The sequence below is a fragment of the Ambystoma mexicanum genome, chromosome 2p (assembly GCF_040938575.1).
Source record: "Ambystoma mexicanum isolate Mex_15411 chromosome 2p, UKY_AmexF1_1, whole genome shotgun sequence".
Classification (NCBI taxonomy): Eukaryota; Metazoa; Chordata; class Amphibia; order Caudata; family Ambystomatidae; genus Ambystoma; species Ambystoma mexicanum.
The window spans coordinates 88,145,144-88,171,783 of NC_090923.1; the positions used below are offsets into that span (position 1 = coordinate 88,145,144).

Here is a 26,640-nt window from a genome sequence, read left to right on the forward strand (position 1 = left end):
AATGAGTCTGGCTTCAGCTGCCCTCTAATATATAAAGGGTCTGAAGGTGCAGGTTTAAATAGTTTCTATGCACGTGAGTTTACAGCCTGTTAGGTTAGGGGCTTCCAAAGATGCTTGTATTCTGCGCTGCACCGACTTCAGTAGAGGGATAAACTGTGCCACTGTTTCCTTGTCCCCAAGGATTTGTTCTGCAAAGTCCTTATCCTCCTGTACCTCCTGGGCGTCAATCTCAAAGTGCTCGGCCATCTAGGCTCGCACCTCAGTAAGGAGGGGTTGATTATCAATAGGCGACACAACGACTGGAGTGTCTTGATTAAGAGGGGAGTCTATAGAGTACATATTGGTCTCTGGATCAGCCTCTTGGTGCTGGTCATCCCGATAATAAGGGTCTGCTGTATCCTCATCAATTAATTGAGGGTCAGCTGCCTCTACAAAAGAGAGATCTTCGTGCTCTGATTCTGGGTCATAGAGTTCTATGACTGTACTCTGAAATGGAACATCAGTACGAGACCTCTTAGAAGGGGGTTGAGTAGGTAGAGCAAAGACCTGTGAACCAGAGGGAGCTGAGGTGGGGGGAGTGGAGTGAAAACTCTGAAAGTATGCAGGGTTTTTCCTCATAGAAATTGGCCATAAAGGTCATTCTTCCCATTACGCTGTCTATGTCTTGTGAAGACCATTCTTTTGAATTTGGGATTACCAAAGGTTCTGAAGGAAGTCCTAATTCCTTATCTGTGGGAGGCATCACCTTAAGTTTTTGTTAATCCTTGTGAGAAATGGGCCTAGATTCTCTAGGTTTTTCTTTTTGAGGTTTTTTTCCTCAAGAGGGCTTTTATCCCTATGAGGAGTTTTTGAGGACGACATTTTGTGTTCTTTCCCCACTCCCTGGGGCCCAGAGCCGTGTTTATCTGACTTTTTGGGGCCTACTACTTGATCTGACGCCGAGCGTCGAATTTCGGATGTGGGTAGGACCGAGACCTCGTCTGCGGACGATCGACCTTCGGAGTTAGTTGGGGAGACCCCCTTGCCGTTTTCTGACAGTTAGGCCCTGTCGTGCGGTGATCTCGAGCGAGAGTGCCCAGAGGACAGGGACTCAACGGACCCTTCCCTGGGTATTGAATGTTTTCGATCACTCGTCCCATGTGTCGAGTCTCGACTTGGGGTTGTGTGCTTAGTGGTGGGTGTCTTTGTAGTGCTTCTGCCGCCGGGTATAGTCCCCACAACATGGCCACCGACCTGTCCTCTGGGGTCGGGGGCCTGCGCTTGTGTAGCCGGAGCTACCCGTCGCCCTCGCCGTCCGAAACGGCGGTGTCGCTGCCATCGCTAAATGCGCCGTCTACCTCCATGGCCTCGAGCTACCTGGCGTAGTGGGCCCAGCGTTTTGTGGAGCGGTCCTTCAACGTCTTCGGCTTGAAGAGCCTACACGCTCGACAAGACGTTTTGACGTGGTCTCTTGGGAGAAGCAAGTTGCAAACTAAAGGTTTGTCTACCCACGGGAATTTACGATTACACTTTGGGCAGAATTGAAATAGGGTTTTGTCCACAACTACAGACTATGGCAGCCGGGAGAAAATAGTGCAGGAAAGGGGGCATATACATCCTAAAATGACCTCCCCCTTCTCGCCCTAATGCGTGGGCGGAGGGGGCCTTCCAAGGCTGAACAGTCCATCGCGGTAGTCCTTCGATGGGCAGTTTCTCTGTCTTCACTGGCGTGATATTTCGGAGGTCGATGAAGAAAAGGATAGAAAGAAATACCATTGATAATTTAAATAAGTCAATGGCTTTACGCCGAAAGAGGAACTCTGTTTTATGTGCCCGTCTAGAATGGCGGAAAAAAACAATGAGGGACCTTGATGCATGAGGGATCATGGGTACAGTGGACGTCACACTAGGGACAGTATTACTGGCATGCCCTGTCGACGTCCCTTTTCGAGTTTCAAAAACAATAACTGTAATACAGCATGTGATCTAAGCAGATTCCACTAGCCTCAGAAATTATTTTACTGCGGCCTCTTTTAAGTCCATGGGTGGCCTGGGAGGCCAACCCGAAGTCACCACGTGGCCCGGGCACCATTATCAGAGCCAGCGGTGCCCTTGTTGCTATGGGGACACTGCTGCACTCATTGCAGAGCATCAAGCCTCCTACTGGCCCACCCCCTCAGCAATGAGCTGCGGAAACGCAGGGGATGGGCTGCATCTTTTCCCGTGCCACTCGGCTGGACAGCCTGGGGCTTTCTTGACCCGGGCCGCTCAACGGAGCAAACCCGGGATTTACATACCGCCTCCTCTTCAACCGGGTTGCCGGCAGCAAACCCAGGGCTTCCGCTGCACGTCTCTGCAACCTCCCAGGTTGCTCCCGACATACGCAGCTCGGGAGGATTTTCTCAATAGCATGCCCGCCTCGCTGGCCACGAGGCGGGCATTTGGGGGCACGGCCGGGCAGCCCTGTCAGGGCTGCCCCCCCACACAGTCCTGGCCAGGATGTTCTTGATGGGCCCGGGCAGCCACGCAGCCCGGGCCATACATTTATCTGGGGCCTGTCTGGTCAGGCCCCCGGGCAGGCCGACAGGCACAACAGCCCTGGAGCGGCTGTTGCATAGCAGCTCGGCATAGCAGCTCGGACCCCCTGCATAGTCTCTGCACGGGGGTTCCTTGTTGCGCCGTCTGGCGCTTTTCAACAGATTAAGGCCCCAAGGGGCCGCTCGAGGCAGTGACTCCCCAGTTAAGTGCTTTTTTTTTTCTCTCCCTCTCTTCAACTGTTCTCTCAACTGTTTTTTTTTATCCAGCTGGATTCTTTTCTTCTCTCCCCTGCTGAGTCCATTCTTGGGCAGGGGGAGTTCTTTTCTACTTTTCTTTTGTTCTGGCCTTTACTTCTAACTTCCCATCCAGCGCCAAGGTGGGCTATATGGTTTCTCCCCAACACATACATAAATAAAAGTCATACACACACACACACTACACTTAAATACAACCTTTTATTATTACAGTGGTGACTGCATCCTTTTTTTCTTTCTGTGTATTCCTTCGGAAGCCCAGTATCTAGCCTACTTGATGGGCCCCGTCGGACCACGGGCTACACGTGCCAACCACAAATGCATATTATTTGTCATGGATTATGGTCCAATAATGCCATACTAGACGGTGGCATCAAGTCTTGAGAAGTGCACACCTTTGTAGGTGTTATAAAGTCCCTGGGCTTAGCGCGACTTCCACTATCAATACTTTAAAAGTATCTGGGAGTCCACTTTTCCACAATTACTTGCACATAGGTGGATGGGTGATCATAATCTACAATATGGCAGTTTCTCTGTCTGTTGTAACACCATAAACTCTACTTACTCCCTAATTCCAAATGGCGTTGATGCAGGCAAAAAGCACAGAAAGCCTTTTCGCTCACATATGCTCTGTTCAACAAAGGCTGCCAAGGTGCACTAGCGCCGGCTATCCCCACATCAGAGTTTCTGCATGGTGGCACTCCTCATGCTTAGCACAAGGAGCAGAATTGCGACCACCACATGCCCGTTTGATTTCAGCAGGTTTTGCTTTTCCTGAGCAAGGAAAAAACAAGACAAGTCCATAAAAATGAACGCTGCAGTGATGGCCGCGATGACTCCCATGGCGCTGTCATAGCATAGCTGCGCATGCGAGCTTGCTCAGACTCGATGCGCATGTGCAGTGAAAGACACCGGGTCTGATTCATGGAATGTTCTCCTATGGGATTGCACCATTATAAAACACTTTCATGAATCGGGCCCAGAGAGTCCCAGGTTCCTGTATTTTCCGCAGGCCTTTAGAATTCTGATAGACGCACTCGCAGTGCGTGGCTCTCCAGGGCCAGGGAGTCCTCCACTGAATGACGAGAGAGGCATTTCTTCTACGCCGGCAATCTATTAGACGTTTGGAAACAAAGGCAGCTCAGGAGAATTAGAAGCTGGGTTTGGCATTGCAAACATTCTAAAAAAAATACCTGTGAAGAAGGCGACCTAAAGAAACCATTAAACGGTGCTTTATTTGCCATATCAAGAGGGAGTGGCTCTCAGCCGTGTCCGAACTGTAGTATTTTCATGAGAGATCATGATCTTATTTCAAAACTGTGTTCTTATTGTCTTAAACTGAACATTAGGAATACATTATGCAATATTAGAAACTATGAAACAATATTCTGCCGTGCTATGCTGGAGAGTTATTTTCAGATCTTGTTTTTGTTTATTTTAAACGCTATTTTCTGTTCCCAATCCTATGGGGTCCAGAAATATTCAACAATATCAATATTATTCCATACATGCACCAGGGCTATTGTCAGAGAGATATAAATGCCTGATATAAAATATGCCCAAAGAAAATCAGATTTAATTCCCAAGGGACAATATACAAAGCCCCACAGGGTCTTAATGTGGAGTTCCCTAAAATACACATCAGTCTACATAATGTACAATATCTTTCCCATTCTAGGACCCAATATTGAAAAAGAAGGAAGGAAGCAGATTAAAATACAACATCATAAATGCTCTGAAAAGTTTAGGAGAGGGGTACAGCATCAAATATGCCTTCAGTTGCAAAAAAGGAAAGGCCTTTTAAACATATTCAACAAACATTTTCTTTCCATCAAAATGAATAGCATTTATACTCCAGTCCCATTTCTACACTTTATGCTTCTCATAGCCTGTGTTCCAATCAGTGGTCCAATTAATTGCAATACCGAGATTGTTACATAGAATTGGCAAAGACGAACAACAATTTTCAGGATTTATCACGCAGCATTTTACCTAATATTCCAAGAAGGGAATTATCATAGATCTGAAAAATACGCAGATGCATCTATGCAGCTCAATCATAGGTCTAGGGATTATATCTCCAGGGTTTTTCCTCAAATGTAATCAGCCGTTGACATACTGGATCAAAACCCAACTCCATACAACAGGGTTCGAAATTAAGGGGAGCTGGGAGCCATTTAGCTTCTGCTTCTAGCACAGTAGAGCCTAGTTAGCTTGGAGCCAACAACTACCAGGAGCTACTTCTGGCTCCTATGGTCAACCTGTGCCTTCCAAACATGTAAATATGACATTAACTTTGTATTTGAGATTCTTAATAAAGAAAAATGAGAACACATCTAATACACATTTAAACACAGTGGTTCATACAAAACAGACATAAAGGTAAATGGAGCATCTCTGGTAGCTCCCGATTCTCCTGCAGTAGCTCCTACCTAAAGGGCTATGCCAACACCCAGGAGCTGGTTTTAGCTCCCACTCATCGAATCTCAATTTCGAACCCTGATACAATACATAATTATCAGAGTTAGTTGTCGGTTATATATCTTCATCAAACCAGCTATAGAATAACCCCCATATAATTCGAAAGTATCTCATATCACGCACCAACTTTAGGACGGATTATTTCTCTTATAGCATTCTCCATCTTGGAGCTAGGAAATTTCACACCCAGCTATACAAATGTTCTGACCTCCATACACCTATTACCATTCAGATCCCAATTCTTAGTAGATTTGGATTGTTTGGAACAAAGTGTATTATCTTGGCCCTCTCATTTAGCTCCAGAAAATTATAATGGGGTTATTCAAACAGTGCTGTCAGAGAACATTTCAGGCCCACATGGGTTTGTCGTCTAAGAGTGCTATCATCTGCCTATCCCAACCAAACCAAGTAAAACAGGCCTACCTAACTTTGGAGTAAAGTTATTAACAGATGAAAGAGCGTCTGGGAAATCACCAAGGTTCAAATAACACAAAGCAGGGGTCAGTAGCCATTCTTGCGTCAAGCCAACATTTATTTTAAATTATTTAGATAAAGTTTCCCTCCAATCAAGACATATTCCTACTGTAGTATCAGAGCATGTTTAAAAGGTCATCAGGAATGCCTCATAAGTGTATCAAAGGCTTCTGAAAATATATTTCTCAAAAACGGTGCTGTTCAAGATAGTAAACTAAGGTCTTGACATCTTCCTGATGCCAGCTGGAACCTTGCAACAGGTCTTACCATGTTGGGAGCTTATTAAGCCCAGATCAACTAGACACAGGGCCCTTAGAACATTACGACTTTCTAGAAATACGATGATCACAAACCAGTCGACTATTGGATAAGCAGAGTCCTCACATTCATTCATGTTTTAGTTGAAGCATCCCACTCTGAGAAATCCATTGCAATCAAGAGAGCACAGCGAGGGGCACCAACACTAGAGTTCTAAATAGAATAGGTATATATGGTTATAGTAATTAAGCAGAATTGCACCAAAAAGTACAGTTTTGTGCTGCAATATGCCACATACCATGACAGCCTCAGAGTGAGTTGGCAAATTTGTTTCAGGGTGTCAAATGACAGTCAGATGGGTCAAGGTACCTCGCACTTTCAGAACAAGATTTTCCATTTCCATTCCAGACAGGCCTACTAGCATGAGCAGATGGGCTTTAGCTAGCAATAAAAAAAGGAGAAGCACTTTTCTAATTTACAGCACAGACAGGCCAGCTCGAGCTAGAAAATGTTTTCCGATTCCTGGAGCAGGCGATTAAAAAAAAGTTGGTAGGCTGCACCAAGGGGAAGTAAACGAAGGAGTTGCAATCTCATTGACTTGGGGGTATTTGTAGATTAGGGTTCGTCCACCAACCCTCTACATCAAATGCAGGGACATCATTTCACCAAAATGCCAGTGGTAGCGAATGTGATATCACACAACTCTTGAGCTCTGATAAAATCACTTCCTGTGATGTCATTTGACCCCACCCCAAAGTGGCATCACGGGAAGCAATGGAACACAATTTTTCCTCCTTGACAAACAGGAAGTGGCATCACATAGCATTGTTCCTAAGTACACTACAAGAAATATGGTTACGATATCACTGTAATGTGATATACACTTCACACAAGAATGGATCATCATGTTCCGTTAATATCAGTGCGTATAGGACCAAATTACCGTGAATGCAAGCAGACGTCCAAGGCAGAATGATAATGATGTATTATATAGCACATACACTTAAGCGCTTTACATAGAACAAATATACATACAATATCACCTAACATGTGTTGGGACTCATTTATAAACCTCAGAAGGATGAAAGGCTGAGCTGGCCTTGCAGGTTTCGAACCTGCAACCTGCAGATCACACACACATTGCAGCAGCAAGCTCTCAACCCACTGATCTATCTTACCAGCTATAGCTATCTTACCTGCTATAGTAAAATTAGCAATTACATGTCTGAAGATACCATTAAACTGTTAACTGAGATTTAACAGCAGGCTAGTTCATTTGGAGGCCTGGTGCAAAGTTTTCCACATTTCAAGCCTGCGTGGGTCTACTTTTCAGGCTTCAGAGGTTGGCAAAATACATACCACTGGGAGGGTTCATAAATGTGTGTTAAAGAATTTAGAGTAGCACAGGGAAAGCAGCGCACTCGCACAGCATCAGGGGTGGAATGGCCTATAGGGAACTCTGGATATTTCCCGGTAGGCCTCTGCACCTTGGCCCACTTTTGTGTGGTATTTCTAAATTGTCTCATAGGAAAGGGGTTGGGCTTGCTGAAAATGTGTAAGTTGGGGCCACTTTGAAAATTATTTCCAGGGCCTCTTGATTCCCAATCCACCCCTGCACGGCATCCCGTTACATCCTACATGCAAACAAACATGCTGAACAGCATGCCAGGGAGATAGGAAAGAGACACATCACAACAAAGCATTCATTGTGGCACAATTAAATCAAAGGCCACTTTATGTGCTATGGTCAAACATTTCTACACTGTAGACAAGCTTTTAGGCACAATTATTTTGTCAAGTGACCAAGGACACCGAGATAGAATATCTTGTGATGATCATAACAGAGACAACGGCAGAAAAAAACATGCTATAACTGCAACTTGCGAAAAGCAAAATAAATGGTCCAAAATGGATGCTTATTCTTCTCCAAATGCTTTTTGATAGTTTGTCTGCATTGAGAATTTGAGATGTTTAAGAACAGACTAAATCAGTGACTCACCCCCTGAAGTGTGCCAGAAATAAACCTTTAATGAGTCTAGAAATTATTGTACAGAATTCAAGAAAGACAAATAGTTTGTTATTCCTATTTAGGGTCACTGCTCAAAGTGTTACATTTTGTTTTCTTTTTAAATAGATCTGAACAAGAAAGCACGCCTCTCCCGAAACAAAGCGCCACATAGTGCTGGCCATAGGTCAGGAGCTTCACTTTTTTTTATGGGTAGCAAAGTAGACCTTGGCGGTCGCAGGTGCGTCCCCTGCCAACACCAAAATGATGTCCCTGCCCAAATGCTTTGCGTATACTTGAAGGTCGTTGGTGGAAGCTAAAGCACTTATCATGTAAATGACACCTCTTAGGCTGGTGAGATATATCATTAGGCGAATCGCGAATGCATCATCTGCGGTAGACAAACCAATGGCTGCAGATTCAAATACCGGTTCGGCTGACTCACACATTTTCGCCCAACTGAGGATGGACAAAAATAGAGCCGAAGATTTGTGTAATAGTAAGAACAATTATTTAAATTGGGTAACTGGGAACTAATCCGCGCGCTATACATGGTTGATATTACAAAAGAGTCAATGTAATTCTTACCTTACAGAGCCATCGCTGCATGCTGCTGCCAAGAAAATGCACGGGGTGGTATGCCACGAGCCCAAACCTTGCTTCCCACCATCAGCCACTGCAAGGGACATGTACCTTATAAGAACAAAAACGATGAAAAGATAGACCTCTCAATCAAACACATCATTTTATGTTAACTGTGAAATTAGGGACTTGGAAAAGAGTTTGCTGGTATCATCTGGTAATACCGCCAAACTCTTTATCCGCTGCCACTAATTACCGGGTAGACGGAAAGGCTTGCAGACATTTCTGTTCCCCATTGAGTGGTTCCATAGAACTACATGGAGAGCGGTATTTACAGCATGGGGTATTTACTGCATGCACTCTCTGCATGTGAAACAGTACCACAAGTAGTAAGCACATGCAGTCTTTACCTCCACACAAAAGCAGCCAGGAAAAGACATTCATTGATAAAAGTAAACATTTGGATTAGTGCTAAAACATTCAGTATTTAAAACAACTTCTTTTCCTATTTTCAGATGCCCTGTTGTACTAAATGGCTTTAACATGCATTGGCAGCCCCATATTCTCTTGACCGAGTAAAAGTACCCATGTCCATAAGTTACATGTCATGTTGTCACATAATACATAGTACTATTTAACTATGGCATTTTGGGACTTTTGAGTGGTTGCTTTGTAAACTTACCATCCATTCAACTGATGGTTTGCTTAATATGTCAATTCGTCTATACAAACTACTGATTACTTTGTTAATATGGTGGTATCAGAATTGCCTGCATTTCACGATTTTTGCTACTGATTAGTCTGTGGTGTGAGAGTGTGTGCTTGATCTCATTTTCACTTTAACCGGGGAAGCACAGAGAGGCATGCGAGAACTAGATCAATGTGTACATTGTCACTATTCAGCAGCATTCATCAGAATTTCCCTATCGGCCAGAGAACAGATGTATTTTTTCTATTCTGACACTTTCTGAATCAGTGCATGTGTAGTTCCTGTGCCACAGGCAGCAGCAGTGGGGATACAGTGAAACTTAGCAAAGATGAGTGCAAGCCTCTATTGGGTCGTTCTAGTTCTGTTGAGAAGTGTGATGTTTTTTGGTGCTGGGACCAATTTAGGAAATACGTCCCTTTTCTACAAGGAGTCGCAGCCCCCTTTGGGTACCAAGGAGGTGAGCCTGCTAGGCAATGCCCTCTCTAGGGGACAGGGCAGGTGGGATGCTACTGGACCCCCCCCCGCCTCGCCTTCCGAGGACAAGTATACCCAAATGACTATTCCACCCCACCACCGTTCTATGACCCCCAACCCGTGTTCATTACATGGGAATTGAACCTACCAATGATATACAGGGCCCCGTTAGGATGGATGGTTGCGTACGCCTTTTAGTCTCCAAGTAAGAAAGTAAGAGCGATGACCATTGGAATCGTCATCTTCATCACGGACTGGAGCATAAAGTTGACCGGAAACCAGCCAGAAGAGAGTATCTCCTGGAGAGCAAGGAACGCAGCCTCGGGGAGCCGCACAGAGGAAGAACAGTGTGTCAGACTCTGGTGGGTGGAGACACCAAGCAGCCTACGGAGTGCTGCATCTTCAACAAAGGCAGAGTCTCCGACAACTGGGAAACCACTGTGGCAAGTAGCATCACCACACAATCAGCATTCCGAAACACCGACTTTAAGGCTCCCACAAGAGGGACGCGGCTCACAACCGCAAACAGCATTGGCCCAAAGGCTAACTGCAAGGGAACAAAGAGCCTACAGCCCACGAGAGGCTCACTGACACAGTACCCCCAATGACGGGTGGGGAACAAAAGCAGAGAACCACGGGAGCTAGAGAACCCAAAGCAAGAAGGTGCTCACTGAAGCAATACCCCACCCAGTTGGAATCAAAGCCAGAGACCCACAAGGACGTCCACAGCCCACAAGGGGCTCACAGAAGCAATGGCCCACCAAGGCAGGAAAAAAGCCAGAAAACCGCAAGGGCCAGAGAAGCCCACAGCCCCGAAGGGGGCTCCCCGAAGAAACACCCCACTAAGGGGTAAACAAAACACAAATAGTGAAAGGGCTAGCAAAGCCAATGACCCAGGAGAGGCTTACCAATACAATACCCACACCGGGGGAATCCAAACGAGAGAACCACAGGAGCCAGAGAATCCCACAGCCTACGAGGGGGTTAATCGAAGCAATACCTGACCCATGGTGACTGAAACCAGAGAACCACAGGGGCCAGAGAAGAACACAGCCAACGAGGGGGTTCATTGAAGCAATACCTTACGCAGGGGTGAACAGAAGCAGAGAGCTGCTGAGGCCTGAGAACCGCACAGCCCACGAGGGGCTCACCGAAGTAATACCCCAGGGGAGAACTGAAGCAGAGAACCGCTGAGGCTACAGAAGGCCTTAGTCTGCAAAGGGTTCACCTAAGTCCCACCCCACAAAGGATAGAACGAGACCGAGGAACTTACAGGACCAAAAACACACAAAGCCAAGAAGGGAAACACCCAGCTAAGTCTAAGAGAACACTGCACGACCCGTAAATACCAACTTTTCCAGGTCAGACCGACATATCCCTGGAGACGGGATATAAATACAGGTATCTAAGTGGAACATTGTTTTTTGGCCATAATAAACAGACATTTTGAAAGAAAAAAGTGTTCTTCTCTGTTTTGGGGAAACCAGATTCCTGTTGCGAAATACCAGAGAATTGATTGAACCATTGGAGGAGAGGCCAGAAACTAGTCGCAGTCCCACCAGGGTGAAACAACCCAAACTAAGCACACGCTTAGGGTTCTTTTCCTTCTTTCTATTCAAACTAGTTAGGATAGTGATAGGTTAGCAAGGGGAAACAATTGAAGTTCCAAGCTACTAGGTAGCCATCAAAAAGTCACTTGTCACCTCAATTCTATACATGCACACAGCACACCATTTCTTACTTGCCAAGAGTCCAATATCACTAGCCGAGGGCTAGTACAAATTTGACATCCTATGCTAGCAAAGGTTTTGGACCAAGGACTGAACTTGCTTTTGTGAGACATCCTGATGAGCACCCGTTCATTGTTTTATAGAGCAGGGGAATCCTCTTAGTGATAGGGATCAGAGTAAGTTTCTTTTTATGAATAAAGAGTAGTTAAACTATGTCTTCGTGTCGGTTTCCTAAGTCTGATTTACCACAAGTGGTGTCAGAAGTGGGATGTGAATGACCAGAGATGAAGTCAGAATAGTTTATCAACGCCCAGCCACACACACTTCTGGAGTCGTTCTTCAGCACCATCAACTCTCCCTGGAGATGGCCATCCATAAAGCCCAGGCCCAAGTTTTGTATTCTATATTTCTGCGGTAGCACCAGCGAAGGGTAGGGAGAGATGGGGTGGGTTGGGAGGGTAGGGGGAGATGGGGAGAGATGCGGCGGGTTGGGAGATAGGGATAGGAGAGGAGTGGGTGTCTGGGGGCAGGGAGAGGAGGGGGTGGATGGGTGGCGGTAGGGAGTGAAGTTTTTTTCTGGGAGAGGTGGTGGGGGCGGGGTAGGAAGAGCACTGGTTCAGTCCTCTCCTCTCCAGCAGCCCCAGGAAGGTTTCTGTGGGGATTAGCTTCCCCTCAGTACGGCAGACCCCCACAGCTTCTCATAGCTTCTTCAGTGACATGCAACAGTCATTTTAGGCCTCATCTGCCGCTGCGGCGCTTATTTTCTTCAGGATGTTCACCACAAAATATTGGCTGCAGCCGCACTGACAAGTGAGCGTTGAGTTCGCTGCACCCTCCCCCTGCACAGATCTCGGCACTGATCCGGTTGGAGTCGCCAAAAAGCTGGATATACAACAGGAGTCCTTCGGGCAGTGGTGGGAGCTCTAATGATCAAGCTTTACATCGTTCGCCCGCCGGCCACGCCTCCAAATGCAGGGGCATCTTTAACATCAAATTAGATCATGTGCTTATGACTGTCAAAGTTGAACGTGTGTGCTGGATGGGTAACTAAGTAATAGGTTGATTTTGTTATTACTACTGTTCTCAATAGGTCAGTACTATATTTTTCTTCAATGAAATTGCCTGTTGGTTTACTTGTTTGTTATCAAACAAAATTACCAGCAGCCAGAGTCTCTATCAGAGTCAACACTTTGAGTTTCCATCATGTGAAAGTACTTGCATCTCTCAATCGTTTCCCGACTCATTGATTTTCCTGCTTTTAACTTAATTGGGTCATCTTCTAACAAAATGACCTTCCTCCCACCTAAAGACACAGCTACTCTATTCCTAAATCTGAGTTAGGAACAAACTAATCTTTAATGCTCCGTCACCTGCATTGACTCCACTGCACCTGAATCCGTTATTGCACCAAAAGCATTCTTCAGCAGCACAGGTTGTATGCCCCCAACGCCACCAAACATATGTATGACAGAAGAAACAATTAATGAATTCTGGTGAAAATTGTGCCGTCATTATTGTCATAGTGAAAGAAAAGAACCACACAAGAAAATCATGTCAAGTTTCTTGTCTGGTGCAAATGTAGTCTGCCCCTTTTTCTGGGTAAACATCGACTAATTATGTATTGAAGTGCTCAAATCAATCCAATAAAGGATTAGGAGTAAAGGCCTGTAAATTAGGCAGGACTCACTCAAAACACGTTTTCCAAAATATTTCTAAACGTTCCTCATTAGGAAACCTTTTGGGTTAAAGTAAAAAATACAGCTGACCCAGGGTCAGAAAACTGAGGAATTTAATAAGGTCACCACTTAAACATTAGAGCTCGGGGATGACCCAATACAGGAACCGATCTTCCTCTTTCTGTCTTAGAATATTTCAACTATGCCCCAAGAATAACCGCTTCCCAAACATTAATTTAATGATTTCTTTGCATTTCATCGAATGGTAATTATATTCGTATTTAATTGGTTCATTAGTACAGAAATTTGATTTGCAGTCATTGCCATCAGCCAGTGTTCAATTTACAAACTGACATGGTCTGAGATGCACACAAGATGGTAGATCACACTACAATTGTACCCTAGTCACCATCAGTGCAGTACACTGACTGGAAGTAGTAACTTCCAGTCAGTGGGGAGTTGGAGTCCTACTCGTCTCAGAACACACCTTGTATACAGAAAGCCAAAGGTCACTAACTCCGTATAAAACGAATGAGAACCCACAAGTCACCCACCAGGACCCAAGAGAGTACATGAGCAAGAGCATCAGGAAGCTGGCTTCACACTGGTACCTTAATGAAGATAGAAACGTAAGCTGGCAGCAACCTCCCTTTTGCTGGCCTAGACTAGAAAAGGAACAGCTAGAGGCGCCTCAAAAGTTATCTGTTCAATGCATGCGGACAGCATATGAATCCGCTATAAATAAAGAAACCTTTGCAAATCTCTAATCTTCCACTATAAAGCATCCGGCAGTTCAGAAAAGCAGTAAGGCAAGATCCAAACAGGCTTAGAGGAAAATACACAATCAGAACGTCAGAAGGCTGGGGATCAGCGTGGCAATGAAAATGACTATCTAGGCACGATCTTTCTTGGCCCACACAAGAATTAGGCGCTAGAGCAGGGCTTCTAGCTTTGGCCTGTACACTGAGCTATACATGGTACTGATTCTAATCCTTTACTACAGATGTCTGCAATACAGATCAAAGAATATTCATTTTGTTTTCACTTGACTCATCAGACCTCGCATGATACAAATGCCAATAACATCTTAAGTACTTCTGCTGAGACAAGTGCCCGGCCTGACAACCCTTTCGCCCCGACACCACGCCTTTACGCCACTCACAGCCACTCCACCTTGTGATTACGATACCCGCTTCACTTGGTACTTTTTGAGGTGAAATGGGAAGCAGCTGCAGTCAGAATCTCTGTTTTTGACCCACTCCATCCCCACTAATTTGTGAATACTGAGCAGGCTCTTATTAATTTCCAACTACGTCTCAAATAAGCCACGTCCCCTTTGCTCGTCAATGCACACCGCCAACTGCGATTCATCTACATACTGGCAAAAATAATCCCAGCCAGCTGCCGCCTGTCAATCATGCAAAACACATGCAAAAGCTGGAGCTTTATAGTACTCCACATTCTAGCTGGATGCGATCTTAGCTGAAGTTGCCTTAACAGAAACATCTCAAAGTAGCCTAGATCTTCTGGGAGAACCCACACTCCCACGTTCACTAGAAAAGGGAGCAGGGTGATTTCATCTGCAGTATCGAATGAGCCAATAAGACAAAATATTGAAAGACTGAATTCATACCTTCTTAGTTCAAGCTACCTCAGAAGTGCCGCTTTCGCCCCATGGGAAGGCCCGAACACCCACTGGGTGAATCTAGCAGTACTGCATATTCAATGCCCTGCTGTACTTATCAGGTCTCAGCCCGCTCCAGAATCTATGCTGGCCATAGCTAATCAGAGATATGCGTGTAGTTCTTCAGCACGAAAGCCTCCAATGTACGTTGTTTTTTAAACATGTGGTCATTATAACTCTTTAAGAGTCACTGAATACATCATTCGGTCAAGAGTTATACACGGAGTGTGAACTAAATGGTTCTAACGTCATTAAATATTCTATTACAAACTTAGGGGCAGATGGCTCATGTGGTGAGAAAGGGTATATGATATGATATTTTATTTGTATCACGCCATACACAGGTGTTTCAGAGCGCGATGAGGCAAGGGAGGGAAACAAGGGAGGACAAAACAACGATCTTACTAGGCCAGGTGACATTGAGAACGCGCAACTGCAGGGGAGAGGGAGGAGGGAAAGTACGAGTCAGAAGTGGAGAAGTGCTGAACAAGGGATAAAAAAACAACAAGTGGTAGTGCAGCCATCAAGGTGGCAAGTGCAAGGATTAAGGCACAGACAAGGTGTGTCTGATAAGTGCAGGTAGTGGGACTGTAGGAGTACAGCTATAGACCCATGTGCAAGGATTGCCAGGGGGCAGTGCGGGTGTGTGGCTGGGTGGGAAGGAACCTGGGCCTGAAATCAGAGGGTAACCAGGTGCAGAGTGCCAAATCAGACAGGTCAGCAGGGCAGCAGAAGGACGAAGCAAAGAGGAAGGTCTTGAGGTGCTTCCAGAATCGGAGATGGTTCTCCTCAAGTTTCAGAGTGGCTTCAAGACTGTTCCAGAGGGAGGCCCCAGCTTCGGAAAGAGATTTACCCCCAACTCGTTGCTTGGAGAAGCGACTGACCCTGAGAGAGTTGGAGGTGGAGGAGCGAAGAGCTCGAGTGGGTAGGTATTTACGGAGGAAGTGTTGAAGGTATTTTGGACCCAGGCCCAGAAAGCCTTGTGGACAATGCAAAGGGTCTTTAATCCGTTCAGCCACTGGGAGCCACTGCAGAGATTTCAGTGCTGGAGAGATACAATTTTTTTATTGTTTATTTATTTATTTATTTTTAAATGTCATTGGTTTATATAATTAAACCTTATATTTATGTTTCAACAGAGAAAAGTACAAGTAAAAATTGGTCATCAAGCATTGAAGAAAAAGATATCAAATTAAATCAATGATTGTATATCTTGCCAAAATCGTATAACAGCTGTAATCATCCTTCTGTTATTTCCTGATAATATCAACGACCAACGTTCTTCGGAGTCTAATATCCTTGTGGATTTTAGGTATAATCGAGCTATTGTAGTACGTTTTGGTGCGAGCCCAGTACATATCATAAGCAGGTGGTGTATCGATTCTATAGAGTCTGTTTTCTTGCAGAATCTACACGTCTGGTCGCTGGGGATAGTTCGATTTCGAAGCCCGTCGATTTCCTGTGTGGGTAAAATGTTCAATCTTAGTCGAAGGTATAAGTCTCTAACGCCCCAATCAGGGAACATTTTGAGGTAGGGCGGGAGTTCATTAAGCACTGTCATGTCATTTGTGCAGTTCAGGGTTAATTTATACTGGTTTTTGATTTCTTGCGTCTTCATCCATTCTAGTCTTGCTAACTGCAGTTTTGCTTTTTGTGGTCGGTTTAGTAGCATGTCCAGCGATATGTTGTTGACGATCCTTTGTGCTTGGACAAAGTTTTTCCACTTGTTCAGAGCTGCAGCGTTGATGTTTGTGGAATTATCACGTACTATGTCCCATGCTGGAATGCAATCGGTGTTCAGGATTTTCCTTAGTAAGTCAAGTTGCTTCCATTTTATGATAGAGTTTAAAGACTGCAGACCTAGTTCAAATCTTATACGTGCCGCAGGGACAGCATTGGGTAATGAGAGAACCTTTGCCCAAAAGATTTGTTCTATTATGTTCCATGTGTGTTTGTGTAAATTAATAATGGTCTCTCCACCATAAGTCAGAATTGGCACGGCTTTCTGTTTGTAATATAGAATAATCGGTTTAATTGAAAATTTCCCAAATTTTCTATGAATGATTAGTGCTTGACGTGCCATTGATTTTGCTTTGGTTATGAGATGAGTTGCCCAAGGTTCTTCATTTGTCGACTGATTAATCCACATCCCTAGATATTTGAAGGATTTCACTTGGATTAGTTTTTCATTCTTCAAATAGAAAGTCAGTCTCTTGATCGTCGGGTTGATTCCAGCTGTAAGTGCCATAACTTTTGTTTTTTTGATGTTTATTTCAAGTTCATTGGCTGTCATATAGGTGTCAATGTTCTTCAATGCTTGTTGTAGTCCTTTAGGAGTCTTAGAGAGTAGCACAATGTCATCTGCATATGACATTATGGGAAGGACTACTGAGTTAAATTTTGGTGGATTTGTTAGGGGAGAGGCTTTAGAGTCTTCCAGATCTGAAGTGAAAAGGTTGTAGAGTGCTGCGGCCAAAGGACAGCCTTGTTTCATCCCATGCCAGGTTTTAATGGGTTGTGTTACCAGGCCGCCTTTGGAAAGTCTGATCTGTATTTCGGTGTTCGAGTACAAAAGTTTTATTGGTTCGAAGATGTTCGATGGGCAGCCCCATTTTGTTAGCTTTGACCATAGCAAATCTCGGTTCATTTTATCGGATGCTAAATGTAGATCAATAAATGCAGCATACGTCTGGGTTTTTGCTCTGTATGATTCGTGTTTTAACAAATTGAGAAGGAATAAGTTAGTCGTCGTGCCAAGATATTTAGTAAAGCCTGTCTGTCTTGTTGTAATCGTTGTGTCTCTTTTGCCCATGTGGTAAATTGTTGTTGAAGTATATTTGCGCAGATCTTTCCCAGAGGGTCTAACAGGGCAATAGGTCTGTAGTTTATAGCATCATTAGACGGCCTTGTTTATAAATGGGGACGAGTAATGCTTTTTGCCATGAGCAAGGTACAGTTTTTGTGTTGTTGATTAAGGCCAAGATTTGAGCAAACATTGCAGCCCATATCTCCGGATCTTTTTTGATGATGTAATTTGACAGGCCATCTGACCCTGGTGCTCTTGATACATTCAATTTGATGATAGCTTCACTGATGTCGATAGGAGCACAGTCCAGTGTCCAATTAAAGTTTTGAGGAATTAGTTCTAATTACTTTCCATTAGAACGTTGTTGGTATAGTTTTTCGAAATGTGACTTACAGTTTGCCTCTGAAACATCGGAGATTAACTTATTCCCCTGTTGTTTTGAGCCGTTTAAAAGCTTTCATAAGTCACAGGTATTGCCCGGACCTAGTAATTGCAGCATGTTTTCTGCATCGTTTTGTTCAATGATCATCTTGTTGTTTTTGGACCAATTTTTTAATTTTTGCTTAGCCTTTTTAATTTGTTGGTTCTGTGTTGAATTTGGTCCTTTTTTGATTTGTTTTATCAATTTTTTAAGTTCTTTTTTCTTAGCCGCTATTAAGGGATAATAGGTGTGTTTATGGTCCTTAGAAGGCATCATTTTCTTGTTGTTCGGTTTTTGGTGGAAAGTATGTAGAATCCATTCATAATTCAATTTCTTTAAATCTTTCATTTGAGTACTTCTGAAGATATCCAGAAGTTGGTTAATTTGCTTTTTGGTCAATCTTAGTCGGTTATTGGCATTGTTTATTTCTAAGTCTGGTAGATCTAAGTAGGTCGAATTGGGTCTTGAAACCGGCCATGTACTTATTAGTATATAGCAATCACTTGCTTTACAATAGATGTTTTCCGCGCATTGAATGGGGTACTGTGAGTTGGATCGATATATGTAATCAATAATTCCACGACTCTGGGCTCTCGCCCATGTAGCAGCCGGGAGATTGGTTTGTTGGTGATTGCATCTAGTCGTGTCATGCTTCTATGTGTCATCTCTTTGGTCCATCTTCTGGCACGGTGGTCGAGACTGAGGGTATCAAGTTCTTGACCCAGTTTAGAAAAGAGGTGCAAATTCAGATCACCACAGACTATAAATTCAATGCCAGGATAGTTGAGTGAAGCTTCATCCATTGCAGTAAAGAATTTATCTATGTATACATCATCTGTGATACTTTGAGGGTTCCAGTATGTATTAAGTACACATATATGTTGGTTTTGGATATTTAGACATTCAGATTTATTGATGGTTTCCGTTTCATGGATACATTGGAGAATTATAATGTGTATCCAGGCGTTAATAATTTCATGTTTAATTTCCTTAAGATGTGAGTCCATACTAATTAGTATCAGTAAACCGATGAATGTCGTCCTTTGTGATTGGAGATAGCTGGGTTCATATAGATATTGAATCCATCGCATACCGGTTTGTGGGCAAGCCATGTCTCTTGTAGACATATCACATCTGCTGTTTTAAATTCCTGCCTGGTTTGGCCAAATAGATGGTGATGGCCTCTCGTATTCCATGAACATACAGTTAATAAGGTGTTGGCGTTGCAGCTTGATTGCTAATGCCCACGCTCAAAAGTGGTTTCTGCATAAGAGTATGAATCATCTAGTATCCTCCTAATCGAATAGCGATGTGTCGGAGATTCTTGAGGTGCCGTTCTTCGATGATCGTGGGCCGAAGAGTCAGCGTAGGTCCTTTGATTGAATGATATACTTGAGTTTGATGAATCAGTTGTTATCGTGATTTGTGAATACACTGAACAATCATCATGCGAGTTGTATTCGATGCTTGGCGCTACTTAGTTTGTTTCAATGTTTCTCAGCCGAAATCGCAGGGTTTGCAGAGCGTCTATTTCGGACGAGATTATGCGCAGAATCTTGTTATTACTGCAATGTAACCATATGGACTCTAGCTTGTCTGGGCTGATGAATTCAATCTGGTCGATATCTTTTGTTGTTACAACAGCGAGACCAGCGATGGCATGTAGAAGACGAAGAACATTTGTTCGGTTAAGAACCAGTGTTTCATAATTTCTGCAGGATCTTTCCAGCTTTAGTATGTTTCGAGAGGCAGGTTTCCTTGGATCTATGAATTCCGGTAATTTCGGTAGGGTCAGTTCTCTTGTTAATAGTGATTCCTCTATTAGGGAGGTCTCTGAGATCAGTGAACCATCTAGATTTGTCACCTCGCATGAGTGGTAATCTTGACCAACATTTTTGGAGGTTAGCTCCATCAAAGAAGATGAATGATGGATTTCAGAGCATGTTTGGTCATAACAGTCAAATATACTGTATGTGTCTTTTGCCCCTTCTCTGTTTATTCTGGCCCAAATTTGTTTGATCCGCGGTTTATCCATTCGAGGAGCAATTGTTTATGACAGGGTCTCCGTGAGGCGGAAAACTCTCACCAATGGAATCAATAGTAGGCGTTTTGGACTCATCTACTGTGATTAGTATTGGCATATTCTGTTTGTTGTGGTTGATTGCTGTCCGAAGTGGCGGTATTACAACTGATGGATCAGTGGGTTTCGTTTCCATATACTGCTGTAGGCGAGGCTGGTGGACACCCTCATTCTCCAGCATGGGGTCTGGCATGGATTCACATGCTCATGAATATTCCACGTCGTCAGGCTGGGAATCCTCGGTAAAGATAAAAAATCATTATCAGTTTAGTTTCTGATCTGTCTTTCTTAGTAGTAACCAATCACTGATCTCTGGGTCATACTACCCCCAGCCAATGACTGCCCTCTCCCTAAGCCCCGCCTCTGGCAGCCATCCTCAGATTTTTACAGCACGCTCAAGTGTTGGGAGTCCTCGTGTTTAGCTCTCGAGTTTTTTACTGCGTTTTCATGCTTTTTCAGGAGAATTTCTAATTTTTTCGGTTTAAACGAACCTCAAGCTCCACGGTTTCCACTTACGATAACGAGGACCCGTTTCGGAATTCTTCTACGCCCCTCAAGGGTGAAGTTTTCATTGAGTTTACACTTCTTGGAGGATTCCGGAAGATCTGCGGCCTACCTCAACAGACATAGCCCAGGACAAGGGGAGCTCGACGCCCGGATCCAAGCTGTTCAGGAACTGCCCTGGATGCGGATTATATAACGTTTTCAAGGACGACGAGCATTCGCGATGTCTCTACTGCCTCCATGGGGACAAAACGCACGTGGAAAGGACTGTGCATTCTGCAAGAACCTTTCGGAATGGACCAAAGAAGATCGTCATTCCCGCCTCGCCACCTGGCTGGAGAAGGGCACAGCAGGTGAGAAGGCGAAGAAGAAGTCTGAGCGGGCTTCTAAGTCCTTTGAGGGAACCCAGGCGATGGGGGCCCAACAGATGGCCAAGCACCGCGAGTCCACGGGCTCCGGGAGCGCCAAAAGGTCGGGCTCTTCGGTTGCCAAGCAGGGCGCTACTTCCCCGGCACGTTCGACCACGAGCCAGCGCTCTGGTTCGGGGAAGAGGAAGTCCGAGAACCCGGGTAGGCTGCTGGAGCGGACCCGGTCGATCTCGAAGGGGGAGCGAGGCACTGACCCTCCCCCCAAGGCGAAGGCCCAGGACGCATATAAGGTGGTGAGGGCTTTGATCCACCCGGCTAAGGCCTCTACCGAAGTGGTCGCTGCGACCCTGGCGGCGCCAGCTGAGACTACGCCAATGGAAACGACCTCTGGGCCCAGAGTATCCCTGCCGCCGCAGATGGAATCCTCTTTCCAGCCCATCGCTAAGACCCCCGTGAAAGCTCCGGCTGAAAAAGAGGGGGGGGGGGCCGGTGGCCATTACAGACTCGGAATCAGCCTTGGAGGAGGATCTGGTGGAGACCAAGAAGTACCTCAACGAGAGGTTCATAAACCTCAACGAGAGGTTCGAGAAGGTTCGATCCCAGGGGACGGTCCCTGCTGACATGATCGAAGATAGCGACGACGATGACGAACAGGGCCCAGTGGAGCGGCCATTCCGTCCGTCGCGGCCATTGCCCGAGCCCCAGGATAGCTCGGCGGCCATTTTGTTGGCAATCCAATCCTTATTAACCGAGATAAGGACGAGATTACCACGCACCCCGACGGAGGAGCCGGAACCAGGCCCGTCGGGAAGCCCTCCGAACAAGCGGAGGAGAGTCCACCCCGCTCCGCCCTTCGTGCCTGCGAGACCGGTGGATCCCTCATCCCCCTCGCCAGACCCTAGAGAGGATACGGCGATGGATACGGGGACGGCCGATGATGGCGGCGATGACACAGCGGACATCCCGTCGTCACAACCCCCCGCGGGGCGTCCCCAGCCGACGAGGTTGGCTCTTTCCATGCCATAACCAGGGCATCCGAGCTCTTCCAGCTCTGCCCTGAAGAACAAAAAAAGGAGGGGTTTTTGTACCAACGGCAAGAGGATAAGAGGAAGACGGTCCTTGCAGTGCCTTTACTCGACGACATCTGGGACGAGGGGCTTGCTGTCCTCAAGAACCCTGCCACGACACCCGCCAAGAGGGACAGGTACAAGAAGAAGTACCGAGTCCCCGATGCCGCCCCCTTGTGCCTCAGGGCCCAGCCCACGCCAGACTCTGTCGTCTCGGCAGCAGCTAAGAAGAAGGCAGCGGGCGCGGCGACTTCAACTTCCACTTCCCCGACGGACAGCGAGGGCAAGAAGTTGGACTCTATGGGACGACGAGTCATCTCGTCTGCGGCAACGACGATTAAGGTGGCCAATGCCCTAGCGATCGTGACCCGCTACGACAGGGAGCTCTGGTTCAAGATAGCTCCCCTGCTAGATTTCCTGCCTGATGACAAAAGGGCGGAGGCCCCTAGAAATTCTGCAGGAGGGCGAGGTGGCGTTGGATCACGCCATAACGGTGGCTGTTGGAAGTAAAGGCGATGCTCAAGAAAGGTGCCATCGAGCTCATCCCCAGGAGGCTCCGGGGCTCCGGAGTGTACTCAAGGTACTTCCTCGTCAGAAGGCGCCCCATCCTGGACCTCTGTCGGTTAAACAAATACATCCAGGCACAGAAATTCAGGATGGTCACCCTCCAGCACATGCTGGGACAGCTGGAGGAAGGCGACTTCCTAATGTCGTTGGACCTGGAGGATGCTTACTTCCACATCCCCATTATAAAAAGGCACAGGAAGTTCCTCAGGTTCTTGGTTCAGGGACGCCACTACCAATTCAGAGCCCTACCGTTCGGATTAAAGTCGGCACCCAGGGTTTTCACCAAGTGCCTGGCACCAGTGGCGGCGCGGCTGAGCCTGCAGGGGATCCACGTCTACCCCTACCTGGACGACTGGCTAATCCGGGCAAGGTCAAGGGAACTCGCCGTCGATCATATGGCGAGGACCGTCCGGTTGCTCACGGAGCTGGGGCTCGCCATCAACTACCCCAAATCCCACCTAGTTCCATCGCAAGTAGCACTTTTTTTGGGAGTGAAGCTCGATACAGTGGAGCACTTTGCCTCCCCTTCAGAGGAGAGGACCAAGACCATCCTGGGCAAGGTGCGGCGCATGTTAGCCACGGACTTGGCCAGGGTGAGGTCCATCAAGTCCCTTCTCGGCTGATGTCCTCATGCATCTACCGTGTGCCCCTTTGCAGACTTCAGATGCGTCCGCTACAGGAGTTGCTCGACGCCCGCTGGTTTCAGACAAGGGGCTGCTTCGAGGACAGGATCCCTCTCGACGAGGAGTTCCGTCGGGCGATCCTATGGTGGGGTACCCGGGCTCATCTCACTACAGGCACGGACTTTCAAACCCCGGCGTTTCAGGAGACGGTGACTACGGACGCCTCTCTGGAGGGTTGGGGGGCCCACACCGGAGATCTCCACGCAAGAGGCCTTTGGCTCCCGGAGGAGAGGTCTCTTCACATCAACATCTTGGAGCTCCGAGCAGTATTCTGGGCGCTCAAGTCGTTCCTCCCGTCCCTCAAGGACAAAATGGTGAGGATCTTCACAGACAACACCACCACAATGTTCTACATACGGAAGCAGGGGGCACCAGATCCCCAGCCCTATCCAAGGAGGCCCAGGATCTGTGGCACTGGGCCGTCGCCCAGGGGATGTTTCTGGTTTCCTTCCACCTGGCAGGAATAAAAAACACCATCGCCGACTCACTCAGCAGGTAGCTGCGCTCGTGCCACGAGTGGGAACTGCGCCAGGTTCAAGTGGATCGACTCTTCCAATGATGGGGCAAACCCCAGATCGACCTGTTCGCGACGGCGACGAACTCCAAGTGCCAGAGGTTCGCCAGCAGATTCCCACAGCCGAGGAGCATGGGCGATGCTTTCTCGTTCCCTTGGGACGGCCTGTTTCTATACGCGTTCCCTCCATTGCCGTTGCTGCTCCGCCTCATCAACCAGCTCAAGAAGTCCAGGTGCAGGATGATCCTCGTCGCACCAGCGTGGCCGAGGCAGATCTGGTTCCCGGACCTTCTGGACTTGTCAATGTCCCCGCCAGTCAGGCTGCCCGGCGGACGCGGATCTTCTCTCCAGAGAAGGAGGCGCCATTCTCCACCACGACCCACAGTCGCTGAACTTGCAGGCCTGGCTCCTGCAGCACTAGAGTTTGGAGAGTACGATATCCCGGCTGATTGCAGAGAGGTTCTTGCAAAGGCCAGGGCGTCCTCAACTCTCAAGTGTTACGGTCATAAATGGAAGAGGTTCTCTGTCTGGTGCCGTGCACAGAAGATTAACCCTCTGCGAATTACGGCCCCTCAAGTGCTGCCGTACCTGCTGTCGCTGGCCAGGGCTGGACTGGCTCACGCCTCCATAAAAATACATCTGGCTGCCATCTCCAGATATACCAGGACGACGGGACGGGCGTCCTTGTGGTCTCATCGCCTGGTGAAGGAATTTATGAAGGGACTATTCCGATCATTCCCGCCGGTGAAGGCTCCTGCCACGGCGTGGGAGCTTAATGTGGTGCTGACCAGGCTCATGGGAGCCGCATTCGAGCCTATGCATTCAGCGCCTTTGAGGTTCCTGTCATGGAAGACTGCGTTCCTTGTGGCCATCACCTCTGCACGACGAGTGGGAGAGATTCAGGCCCTATATTGCAAGCCTCCATACTTGACTTTTCATGACACGAGGGTGGTGCTGAGGACGCACCCGTCCTTCATGCCCAAGGTGCCGTCGGACTTCCACCTCAACGAGCCCTTGGTGTTACCAGTTTTCTTTCCGTCGCCTTCGACGCCGGCCTAGAGGACTTTGCACTCGCTGGATGTAGCTAGAGCGCTGAAGTTCTACGTGGACCGCACGATGAGTTTTCGGAAGACGTCACAACTGTTTGTGAACTTTGGGTCTTTGAATCAAGGGAAGGCTCTCTCGAAGACTTGCATTTCCAGATGGCTCTCCGGCTGCATCATGCACTGTCACCGGTTGGCAAACCGACCGCTGCCCGGCCGTCCGAGAGCCCATTCGACCAGAGCGATCGCTGCTACCACGGCGTTCCTGTCTGGTGTGCCCCTGCTGGACATCTGCAGGGCTACTACGTGGAGGTCGACGCACACCTTCACAAGATTCTACTGCGTCGATCGGGACTCTAGGGAGGAGTCCAGGGTCGGCCAAGCAGTGCTGCGCAACCGATTCGCTTAAGGTGAGCCTGGTGAGGAGGTAAGAGATGCTTAATGTTGAGTTGTTGTATTGCTTAATGTTGAGCCTGTTGCCACCTCCCGTGGTTGTGCATGTGTATACTGCTATGTATTCTTTTATTCATGAGCATGTGAATCCATGCCAGACCCCATGCTGGAGAAAGAATAAGTTACTTACCTGTAACTGTTGTTCTCCAGCATGGGTCTGACATGGATTCACATGCGAACCCTCCCACCTACCCCTCTGCGGCTCTTCACTTGGTCATACTGCCACTGGGCGTGCTACCAAATCTAAGGATGGCCGCCAGAGGCGGGGTTTAGGGAGAGGGCAGTCATTGGCTGGGGGCAGTATGACCCAGAGATCAGTGATTGGTTTCTACTAAGAAAGACAGATCAGAAACGAAACTGATACTGATTGTTTTCTTTACCGAGGATTCCCAGCCTGACGACGGGGAATATTCATGAGCATGTGAATCCATGCCAGACCCATGCTGGAGAAGACAATTACAGGTAAGTAACTTATTCCGTATTCTTCATATTTACCCGCATGAGGTTGATTAGGGCATCTGTGAGATGCATTTTTTCAGACCTGTCCTTCCGAGCTATGTCTGCAAGGGGTTGTTGCCACATCAGGGTTGCTTTGGCTTCTACTTTCAGTCTTGTTTCGATGTTTTGCATTAATACTTCTTGTATCTTTAGTTTTGAAAATATAGAGGGAAGGAGTGTAGTTTGATCTTTAGCAACTTCCATTTGTGTTTCTTGAATCTTTATGTAGGGAATTAGTGCTTGAGTACATACAGCAATAAGCATGTTCTGCAGGTCAACCATCGTTGAAGCAACCGATTCTTGCAGGTTTGATTTGTCTGCATTATAGAGAGGATTTCTATTTTCTGTGTTAGAATTAGGTGGGATATTATAGTAGAAACTGTCGGTAATAGGTGTACTTGTTGTTAGATACTCTTGATGTTTGTTCGTATTGTGGATGTGAGGGGCTTGCTGTTTTAGTCTAGGTTCTGTCGGATTTCTTGATAGTTTTTTGTTTTTTGCCTATTGCAATTCCATTAGTGCTTCAATTTCTGTGAGACGTTTATCCGAGACTGGTTGGGAAAATTCATGTTGTGTTTCTGGATTGTGACATCGATCATGGAGAGCTTTCCATTTTAGTTTAGCAGCCTTTGCCCGCTCTTTCTGTGGGGATTCTTGTCCTGCACCTTCAGCTGCTATGTGAGTTAATGGGGTATGTGCTGCCGCAATCTGCTCATTACAAGTAGTTCTTGGCTGTTGATTTTTATCTGAACAATCTGTAGTTGTCATTGGTGATGTAATCGCGGTTTGAAG

The 26,640-nt window shown here is 46.6% G+C and overlaps 1 protein-coding gene across 2 annotated transcripts in view; it reads right to left on the reverse strand.

The window, feature by feature from the left end:
* Positions 1-26,640, reverse strand: part of WDR6 (WD repeat domain 6) — a 202,227-nt gene that overhangs the window by 85,568 nt on the left and 90,019 nt on the right. For both annotated transcript variants that reach the window (XM_069643315.1, XM_069643316.1), the window contains exon 4: positions 8,578-8,682. In XM_069643315.1, coding sequence (XP_069499416.1) covers positions 8,578-8,682 — 105 coding nt within the window. The remainder of the gene's footprint in view (positions 1-8,577; positions 8,683-26,640) is intronic.